The 11,126-nt window shown below is 49.8% G+C and overlaps 1 protein-coding gene across 1 annotated transcript; it reads right to left on the bottom strand.

The window, feature by feature from the left end:
* Positions 1 to 676: 676 nt before the first annotated feature.
* On the bottom strand, positions 677 to 10,834 carry LOC126028614 (tubby-related protein 2-like). Its single transcript, XM_049787561.1, is given in 12 exon segments — positions 677 to 820; positions 1,080 to 1,245; positions 1,499 to 1,603; positions 1,685 to 1,796; positions 4,160 to 4,272; positions 5,462 to 5,614; positions 5,617 to 5,649; positions 7,012 to 7,136; positions 8,393 to 8,530; positions 9,167 to 9,293; positions 9,954 to 10,005; positions 10,806 to 10,834. Coding segments are annotated over 12 exon segments (1,287 nt in total). The 3' UTR covers positions 677 to 686.
* Positions 10,835 to 11,126: the final 292 nt, after the last annotated feature.

The raw sequence follows: 11,126 nt of genomic DNA on the forward strand, positions 1-11,126 counted from the left end.
GGCCTAGCAATCAACCCCCACCCCACTCCCTACCTCAGCTCTGGAAAACAACAACAACAACAACAACAACAACAAAGGTGTCCCGAAGCGATAACATGAAGGTAGGGCATTTGCCTTGCATGCAGAATGACAGTGGTTCGAATCCCAGTATCCCATGTGGTCCCCCATACCTGCCAGGAGCGATTTCTGATCATAGAGCCAGGAGAAACCCCTGAGTGTCACCGGGTGTGAAACAAAAACAAAAACAAACAAAGATACCAAAAACCAAACAATCAAAAACAAAAACAAAAAGCAAATAGATATTTAGATGGTAGAAAAGGAGGAGTGAATCACAGTCTGACATACATGCAAGCCCCAGTCATCACATCAGCAGCAGCCACCAAAAGAAAAAGGGGCGTAAGGCACGAATTAAATTTTAAAAAAAAGAAAAGGGGTGGGGCCGGAGAGATAGCATGGAGGTAAGGCATTTGCCTTTCATGCAGGAGGTCATCGGTTCGAATCCCGGCGTCCCATATGGTCCCCCGTGCCTGCCAGGAACAATTTCTGAGCCTGGAGCCAGGAATAATCCCTGAGCACTGCCGGGTGTGACCCAAAAGCCACAAAAAAAAAAAAAAAAAAGAAAAGAAAAGGGGGAAAAAAAGATCCTCAATGAGAAGACACAGTTATAAAATGGTTATTTTATTGCATTACTCACAAGCCAGTTTCTTATCAAAATTGGACAAGCAGATGGCGAAGGCTTGCAGCGGACAAAACGGGAAGGCAAAGTCCATGGTGAACGAGTTGGGACCCACTCGGCCGAACTGGAGCACCAGTTCTTCAGCTGCAGAGAGAACAAGAAACTGAGGCCTTTGCCACCCTGCAGCAGAGAGAGAACTACAACTCCCAGAAAGCCGTGCGGCGCCACGACGCGCAACTGGGCCTGCGCAGGCCGAATGAACTACGATTCCCAGGAGGCTTTGCGACAACATGGCGTCTGCCTGCGCTGTTGAAAAGGTGCATCGCCTCTGCTCCCCACCCGGCCCCCATACCCCCGCCTCTGCACCCCCATTTTCCGGAGCAACCCGTTCCTAGGGCCTCACTCTTCTCCGGATACAGGATCTGAAAGTTCTTGACCGAGGCTTGAGTCACACGACCGTGGAAATTGAGCTCGTAGGCGCTGCTCTCGCTGGACCAGAGTGGGGACTTATTGCGCATGTGCAGCAGCTCCTGGCGGGCCCCTCTTTGGAATAGGCTCAGGAGGGAGTCCTGCCCAGAAAGGGGAGGGGAAGGGAAGGGAGGTCACCCCACTTCTGCACACTTGTTTTGCTATCCGCTCAGGATATGAGTCCTCCCTGGCCAGAATTTTCGCACACTGGACCCCAATGTGTTTCCCCCACACACAAACACCCCTCCAAAACACCCTCAGTTGACCCCACTCCTTCCTTGGGGTCTAGGAGTCCCAGCAGGCGCCCCTATGGGCCCGTCCCAATTTGACACAGGGGTCACCCAAGCCCAGGACACCAACATTTTGTGGCTGTAAGCTGACTCTCTGGCCCTGCTCGTCGATTGCTGGAATGATCACTGTCATCTTTCGTGGTCCTCTGGTCCCCAACACGTTGGTTTCCTGGGAATATGATACTTAAGTTGACCCTGTTCTCCCTCCCCGCCTGTGCGTTCCCTTCCCTCTGGTCTCCCAGACACTCACATAACAGACAGCCCCCAACTCTCTCCTGATTTGATCTGAGGCTGTGCAGAAAATCCTTTGGGGATTCACCCCTTTGTCGAAGATGGTGAACTTGGTACCCAAGGCATTAGCTCTGCTCCGGGAAGGCGTGGCCAGAACAACAACAACAAACAAACAAACAATTGTTACTGAAAGGCTCCCTTGGGTCATCTGTAAATCAGGGTTTCTCCCCAATAATCCTGCAGTGTGGTCAAGAATGTTGAAGATCATGTGGTTTAGAGGGGAGGTAGCAAAGTATATCAAAACTGGAGGGGCCAAGGCAAGCTATGGTACAGTGGATAGGGCGCTTGTCTTGCACGTGCTTAGAACAACGGGTTGGCTACTTGCAAGGCAAGTAAATGCTTTAACTATGACGGGTTTGGGGCCTTGGTGGAGGGAAGCGATACTCTGGTGGTGAGTGGTTTGGGCCTTGGAACGATATTCCATGAAATCATTAACAGTACTGTATATTGTAATGTCTGAATAAAGAACTTCAAAAAGAAATAAATGCAAACAAAAGCTTTGAAATAGAAAAAGAAAAAAGTTAAATATTTGGGGAACAGGGTGTCAAAGCGTTGGTGCACGTGGTACGGCAGTTGCCTTGTACTCACCTAGGTAGGACAAACCACAGTTTAATCCCCAGGAGTCCTATATGGTCCCCCAGGCCAGGAGCAATATCTGAGCACATAGCCAGGGGTAACCCCTGAGCATCACCTGGTGTTGTCCCAAAAGGAAAAATAATTGGGGAGCAGAGACATAGTACAGCACGGAGGGATGACACATGATTTGTGGCAGCCAAGCTAGATTTAGTCCCTGGAACCATGATAGTTCCCTTGAGGCCAACTAGGAATGATTCCTGAAACCGTGTGAACCCACCCAAAAATAGACGGTTTTGTATATAAGAAAGGATTCAAACTGAATGGTTCCTTTATCTACTTGTCAGTAATCTCTGTCTTTTGTGGGCCATGATTTATTTTTATCTATTTTTATCTATTTATTTTTGGTTTGGGGGCCATACCAGAGCTTATTCCTTGCTCTGCTTTCAGGAATTACTCCTGGTGGTGCTGAAGGGACCATAGGAATGCCGAGGATCGAACCCGGCTTGGCCATGTGCAAGGCACATGCCCTATCTGCTATGCTATCACTCTGTCCCCATAGTATTTTTTTTCTCTTTTTTTTATATTTTATTTTTATTAATTGTGGTAAGTTAAGTAGAATGATTATAATAGTGTTAATGTTCCTGGAATTTTTTTGAGCCACACCAGGCAGTGCTCAGGGGCTACCCTGGGTTCTGTGTCTAGAGGTGAATCCTGGCAGTGCTCTGGGTCTATATGCTATGTGGGGGACCAAAGGATCAAATGTGGGTAACTGCATGCCTTAACCACTGTGCTTTTTCTCAGATTCTGTTTATGGTTTTGATGGACAATCTTATGCAGGGGCGGCTCTCGAGCTGCATGCGGCTCCTGGCCAAAATGAATGTGTCTCTTTGCCTCTTATCATTATTTTGTATACTGTGGCTCTTTGCCAAGTTTGGGTTTTGTTTTGCTGCTTCTGAAGAGGGACCTCTGAGGAGAGATCTCTGAGTGTGGAGTCCCATTTCCCATCCCTCAGAAACAACTGAACGGGCCAGTGAGTGGGGGGACCCATGTGTCACATGTTGGGTCACATCTTGCCGTGAGTTCTTAGTGTGGAGGATGCAGCACACCCTCACCATGGCAAAATGCAATATGTGTTTAATAGATTGTTGTTAAAATTAGATGCTTTTGGGTGAGTGTTTGTCTGTTTTGGCAGGTCACTGCGTGGTGTGGCTCTCTGACTCTCATAGTTTAAAATTTTTTTTTTTTTTTGGTTTTTGGGTCACACCCGGTGGTGCTCAGGGGTTACTCCTGGCTGTCTGCTCAGAAATAGCTCCTGGCAGGCACAGGGGACCATATGGGACACCGGGATTCGAACCAACCACCTTAGGTTCTGGATTGACTGCTTGCAAGGCAAACACCACTGTGCTACCTCTCCGGGCCCTCATAGTTTAAAATTTTGGCTCTTTGTGTCGAACTTGTTCGCCGCCCCTAACTTATGGTACTTCATGAACTGGCAGTGTTTTGATCAAGCTGGCCTGATTCAATGCCACCAGGTTGTCCACGACGATCCACCACCATCCTGTGAATTACAGGCTGCCTTTTTCTTTAAATTATGACTTTTATTTTATTTTTTAAAAAATTTTGGCCATATCCAGCAGAACTCAGGAGTTACCCCTTGCTTTGTGCTCAGCACATGCAAGGCAAACGCCCGACCTCCGTGCTATCACTCTGGCTGCACCCTAGCAGTTCTTAAGAGAAAAACTCCTCTCTCGGGCTTTGTCCTGTTAGGAGAGGTAGTTCATGTGTCCCTTTCTTCCCGCCCTCTGATTTCCAGGTTTCATTGCAATCTACTTCTCACAATCACCTTGATTCTGCCTACCTGACTTTGCCCACAAAGTTGTCCCCATTCCGTGACAGGTCTATGGGATCCAAGGAGATGAGATAATTAGAAGTTCTGCTCCCTTTTCTCTTCCGCCCTGCCATGAGGAATTGCTGTGGATGGGAAGAGTAAACAACTCATCAGAGTCAATTCCTGGTGTCTGGCTCAAAGAAGAATAATGATGTACCCCACCTTTTTTCCCTGAAAGAAGCCACCTGGTAGCAGTTGTGAAGGGACACTTCACATCTGTTATTTTTGTTTTGGACCACACCCAGTGATGCTCAGGCCTTACTCCTGACTCTGCACTCAGGAATTATTCCTGGTGGGCTGGAGGGACCGTATGAGATGCTGGGAGTGTGGATGGAACTTTGGTCAGCATGTGCAAGGCATCCTAACTACTGTACAGTCTCTCTGGTCCCGCAACTTTACCTCTTAATTTCTCCTCACGGAGAGAAGAGGAGCTACATGGTCCCATGTTACGATTGAATCCAGACAGGGGTTAGCCTGATTGGCAGGCAGAGCCTGAGTTTGCAATCTAGGGAAGCCTTTCACATGTGACTGCTACTTGGCCTTTCAAGCGAGAAAAGTAACCCTGCATCTCAGTAGGAATATTCCTCTGGGGATCGGAGAGATAGCGGTAGGGCGTTTGCCTGGCACTCAGCAGACCTGGGAAAGGCCCGCGTTAGATTCCCAGCATCCCATATGGTCCCGCAAGTCTGCCAGGAGTGATTTCCGAGTCCAGAGCCAAGAGTAACCCCAGAGCGCCACCGGGTGTGACCCCAAAACCAAAATAAAAAGGAATATTCCTCTTTCTGGCAGCAAGAACCTAGAGTGGTAAGGGTCTTGGGGAAATTGATGAGGGAAGAGTGTGGCTTGATGTCAGAGAGGAAATTAACCAGGGGGCGTGGCTTACCGCACGGGGCGGGACCTACTCCCTGATTGGGTGGAGCCTGACAGCAAGGACGACTCAGGAGCAAATCAGACACTCAGGCAGCCCGGAGGCGGGGCCAGGACCCTTCAGGGGGCGTGGCCTAAAGAGCTGGGGCAACCTGGCTGAGGCTTGGGGTAGGCTTGCCTGTCACTGGGTCGGACCAGCAAAGGAGCTTGGTTCGATCCAGTGCAGGGTTTGGCGCTGGATCGGACCAGTCCTAAGCTCTGAGACAAATGAATAAGCAAAGCCCAAGGGTGTCAAAATCACACACACACACACACACACACACACACACACACACACACACACACACACACACACCCCGGGGACGTGGGGATGTGAGGCCTTGATGCCACCAATCCTGCTCTCACCCGCCTGGTATCAGAGTCCTCCAGGAAGAGGTAGTAGATCGGAAACATGGCCTTGTCTACTCCGTGATTGTCGCGGCAGATGCGACATTTCAGTGTCTGGCCCCTAAACACCGGCTGCATTACATAAGCTTCCATGTCCTTGATCAGCTGAGGAAACCAGGCGTAGGGTAGCGAGTTGGCCGAGGGCCCTGCATTGTCGCTGTCCAGGTGGGCCTGGTTTTCGGGGGCTTGGGGCACCACTTTGAACGACGCCCTTGAGGAGCCCGACGCTGTCAGCTCCGGTTCCTCTCTCCTCTTTTCTTCTAGGTCTTCGCCCTAGTGCAGAAACCCAAGTGGACCATCAGTTTAGACATCCTCTGCGCCGCCTCGCCTATTTGCTCAGAAATCGCCCCTGGCTTGGGGGGACCATATGGGACGCCGGGGAATCGAACCGTGGTCCGTCGTCCTACGCTAGCGCTTGCAAGGCAGACACCTTACCTCTAGCGCCACCTTCCCGGCCCCTTTTTTTCCTTTCTTTTTGGTTTTTGGGTCACACCCTACAGCGCTCAGGGGTTATTCCTGGTTTTATGCTCAGTTATCACTCCTGGCAGGCTTGGGGGACCATATGGGATGCCGGGATTAGAACCGCTGTCCTTCTGCATGTAAGGCAAACACCTTACCTCCATGCTATCTCTCCAGCCCCGGCCTCGTCCATTTCTGATTTGCATTTCAGCTCGGTGCTCTGCCCCTCTCAACCATGTTTTCTTTCCTTTTTTATTTTATTTATTTATTTATTTATTTTTGGTTTTTGGGCTACACCCGGCAGTGCTCAGGGTTTACTCCTGGCTGTCTGCTCAGAAAATAGCTCCTGGCAGGCACGAGGGACCATATGGGACACCGGGATTTGAACCAACCACCTTTGGTCCTGGATCGGCTGCTTGCAAGGCAAATGCCGCTGTGCAATCTCTCAGGGCCCTCAACCATGTTTTCTCACTATTGGTCAAACGTGGGAGTGACAGCATGGGACGGGGGTTTGTCTTGCATGAGATTGACCCTGGTTCCACCCCTAACATTTATTTATTTATTTATTTATTTATTTATTTATTTATTTATTTATTGGTTTTTGGACCACACCCAGTGGTGCTAAGGGCTTACTCCTGGCTCTGAGCTCAGAAATCACTCCTGGCAGGCTCGGGGTAGATGATATGGGTTACTGGGGATCAAACCGGGTTGACATGTGCAGGTGCAAGGCAAATGCCCTACCCACTGTGCCTATCACTTTGGTCCCCACTAATGAAACTATTTCATACATGCAAAATGAGTGTTGACTGGCCTTTCACTATCTGATCATCCCTCTCCAAAGTCCACTGCTTTTAGGTGCGTGGCACTTTGATACCTAGAGTGGAATGCCAACCGCAGTCCTCAGGCTTGCTGAGGAAGATCGTCCAATCAAAACAAACTTCACTTACCAGGGAAAAGGGCCTCTGATGGTCCACAGGACTTGGGTCCTCCCACCCCCAGAGTCAGTAGATGCCCACTTCTATATCCTAATTAGTGGTGCTGCCACCCACCTTATTAGGACCATTGTCTCCATCACGTTCCTGGTTGTCATCCACATCAGGGTTGGATTCTGGACTGAGCTGCTCACGTTCACCTCTGACAGGGTGGGATTCTTTCTCAACCTCTTCACTGGATTCTAAGGGGTGGAAGAAGTTAAAAAAAGAATTCAGGAGCTTGGGGAAAAAGAAGTCACTTGTGTTTACCAGAGGAGACCAGATTTTCTATGTTTCCAGACTCTATCGTCCCATCATCATCTCACTGGCCAGAAGCTCTGATTCCCCAAATGCAGAGGGATGGGGAGTCTTTGAGAGGTTGACATGGCTAAGAAGTCTAACTGGGGCTGAAACTATGATAGTAAAGCCAGAGGGTGCTTGCCTTCCATGTGGTTGACCGAGGTTCAATCCCCGGCATTTCATTTGGTCTCCTGAGCACTGCCAGGAGTAATTCCTGAGTGCAGAGCCAGGATACCCTCTGAATATTTCCAGATGTGTCCCCAAAACCAAAAATAAATAAATAAATAAATAAATAAATAAATAAATAAATGAAAGAATGTGGGGCCAGAGAGATAGCATGGAAATAGTGTTTGCCTTGCATGCAAAAGGACAGTGGTTTGAATCCCAGTGTCCTATATAGTTCCCCAAGCCTACCAGGAGCGATTTCTGAGCATAGAGCCAGGAGGAACCCCTGAGTTCTGCCAGGTGTGACCCCCCCCAAAAAAAAAGAATGTGGGGGGCAGAGTGGTGGCGCAAGCAGTAGGGCGTTTGCCTTGTAGGAGCTAACCTAGGAAGGACTTCAGTTCTATCCCCCGGCGTCCCATATGGTCCTCCAAGCCAGGAGCGATTTCTAAACGAATAGACAGGAGTAACCCCTGAGCGTCATCAGGTGTGGCCCAAAAAGCAAAAAACAAACAAACAACAACAACAAAACAAAACGAAGAATATACCACACAGACCAATGGGTCTGATTTCAACTGAGTGTCAGGAATTACCAATTTGATGGCGGGTTGTCCAACCCCAGCGTCGAGTCCCCAAAAGTTCTTTCTTGGGAGAGACTGGAATGTTTTCTACAAAAACTTCCTCCAACTCCACAGCAGAACCGTTTTCTAGCCAGGATGAGAAGAACCAGGGGGAAGAATCAGAATTTCAAAGTACCGGTGCCAGAGCAATACAATAATAGTACAGGACTTAGGAAATTTGCCTTGCTGTCTTGTTCATGTCTGACCCGGGTTTGATCCCCAGCATCCCATATGTAGGAGGGAATTTAGGAATTGAATGTTTTGGTTTGGGGAGGGCGTGGGGGCTGGACTGAGGTCACTTGAAGAATAAGGGTAGAGGATCGAGACTCCAGGATTCTAGTACCAGTGGAGTTCGTGAATAGAGGTCTGGAGGTTACCTTCTGTTGGTGACCCAGCGATCATCTGTCTGCCAGGGCCATCTCCGCTGCAGTTCACGGTGGCCATGTTGCTGAGGGCTGGAGAATGCACATTGGCCTGGGGTGCTCCCTGCTCCTGAAGGGAAGGGCCCCCAAGACCTGCGAGAAGATAAGGATAGTCTGTGCACGCAGGTCCACGCATTCTTTTCCTTCCAGGAAGATCTGCCTCCACATTGGGCTTCCAGAATGACCTCTGAAGGCCTCACTCCCAAATCTCCCAGGCCCGCTCAAAACCCAGACCCGAGCTAAGGCTCAGACAAGATGCTCAAAATCGGTGCTCAGGCGAGTGTTTTTGTTTGTTTTTTTGAGTCACACCCGACAGCGCTCTGGGGTTACTCCTGGGTCTATGCTCAGAAATCTCTCCTGGCCAGCTCGGGGTACCACATGGGACTCCGGGATTTGAACCACCGTCCTTCTGCATGCAAGGGCTGGGGAGATGGCAAGCAGGTGAGTTTCTTTCTTTTTTTTTTTTTTTTTTTTTTGGTTTTTGGGTCACACCTGGTGGTGCTCAGGGGTTACTCCTGGCTGTCTGCTCAGAAATAGCTCCTGGCAGGCACGGGAGACCCTATGGGACACCGGGATTACAACCAACCACCTTTGGTCCTGGATCGGCTGCTTGCAAGGCAAACACCGCTGTGCTATCTCTCCGGGATCTTTTTAATTCCCGCTCCATACTCCTATTGGACTGTCGCTCCTCTCAGACGCCCTTGGGGATCCCCAGCGACCTTTGCTTACCTGTGTCACCCAGGGGGCGCTCCTTTCTCCACCTCTGTGCCTTGGGCAACCCCAAAGCATCATGATTGGCCTGAACCATCAGGGGCTCTCGACGCTTCCTTCGCTGCTTCATCTCTAACAGCTTTCGCTGCAGGAGAGGGAAAAGGGTTTTCTTCCAATGCCAGACCTGGCCTTAAAACAGGGGGGAGAGGGACCCGAAGCAGTGACGCAAGTGGTAGGGCGTTAGCTTTGCACATGCTAACCTAGGATGGACCTTGGTCGGTCCCCTGGCGTCCCATGAGGCTGGCCTCTTTGGAGGTCTTCTTCCCTGAGGTTCCAGGTGACCTGGCCCTTAATGTCCTTGGTTGCTCCCCAGATCCAGGAAAACTGACCTATCCACTCCCTTGTATCACCCAGGACCCTGGAATACTAGCTCCCAAGTCCAGTATTTCTTTCCTTGAATTCTCATCTTGAAAGTTTACTTTTTTTTTTTTTTTTTGGTTTTTGGGCCACACCCGTTTGACGCTCAGGGGTCACTCCTGGCTATGTGCTCAGAAATCGCCCCTGGCTTGGGGGAACCATATGGGACGCCGGGGGATCGAACCGCTGTCCGTTCCTTGGCTAGCGCTTGTAAGGCAGGCACCTTACCTCCAGCGCCACCGCCCGGCCCCTACTTTTTTTTTTTTTAAATAGGATCCCAATGTTGCCTTTCTCATTTCCCACTTGGAAGCCCCAAGAATGTCTAGAGTGGCCAGGACCTCCCCCCTAAGATGGGGTGATTGTAGGGCCGGGTGTCTGTCCAGAGTACCTGTTGTTCCAGCTTCTGCAGTCTCGCAGTGGCCAACTCGTCCCATGGTGCTCTAAACAGAGAGACATGCTGACTGAACGTCAAACCAATATTCTCGATTGTTCAAACACCCTTTCTTGTTTTGAGTCACCTGGGTGCCCTTGTGAGGCCCAACTGAAATCTGACCCACATTATCAATTGGGCAAGTCCTAGGATCGACCTCTCTGGATTCACTTTCAGGACTCCCAAGTTATAGGCCAAACAACCACACCCTCTTTTTCAAGCCATTTGTCTCCCACCGGAAGAATCCTCCTTTTAAGATCCCTAAGTCTAGGACTTTGGCTAATCAATGGTATCCCTTCAAATCCTGCCACCCCCCTAAAAATACCTTTTTTTTTTTTTTTTTTTTTGTGGCTTTTGGGTCACACCCGGCAGTGCTCAGGGGTTATTCCTGGCTCCAGGCTCAGAAATTGCTCCTGGCAGGCTCGGGGGACCATATGGGGCGCCGGGATTCAAACCGATGACCTCCTGCATGAAAGGCAAATGCCTTACCTCCATGCTATCTCTCTGGCCCAAAATACCATTTTCAACTTTATTTATTTTTATTTATTGATTGGCTTTTCGGCCACATTCAGTGACGCCCAGGGTTTACTCCTGGCTCTGCACTCAGAAATTGCCCCCAGCAGGCCCAGGGACCATATGGATGCTGGGAAAAGAACAGTTTGCAAGGCAAATGTTCTACCACTGTGCTGTCTCTCCAGTCCCATGAAAACACCATTATAAGTCAAGAGTTTCGTAGATGTGAACATGCTCTTCCTCTGAGTTCCCCTGCCCTTCCTTCTCCACAAGCACCCACCCCATTTCCCCACTCACTCTTTTTTCCACTCGTTTTCCTGAGACATTCTGTAGGAACAAGAACAAAGAGTTCAGATCCATAATCAGACCCAATAGAGCCAGATAGTACCAAGTACTTGCCTCATATGCAGCTAACCCTGGTTTGTTCCCTGGCACCGCACAGGGACCAAACAAAAGCCAAAACAAATCAAACAGGGGCTAGAGAGATAGATAGCACAGCGGTATGGCATTTGCCTTGCACACAGCTGACTGGGACAGACCTGTGTTTGATCCCCGGCACCACACTTGGTCCCTTGAGCCTGCCAGGAATAAGTCCTGAACGCTGCTGGTACGGCCCAA

The sequence above is a fragment of the Suncus etruscus genome, chromosome 14 (genome assembly GCF_024139225.1).
Source record: "Suncus etruscus isolate mSunEtr1 chromosome 14, mSunEtr1.pri.cur, whole genome shotgun sequence".
Lineage (NCBI taxonomy): Eukaryota > Metazoa > Chordata > Mammalia > Eulipotyphla > Soricidae > Suncus > Suncus etruscus.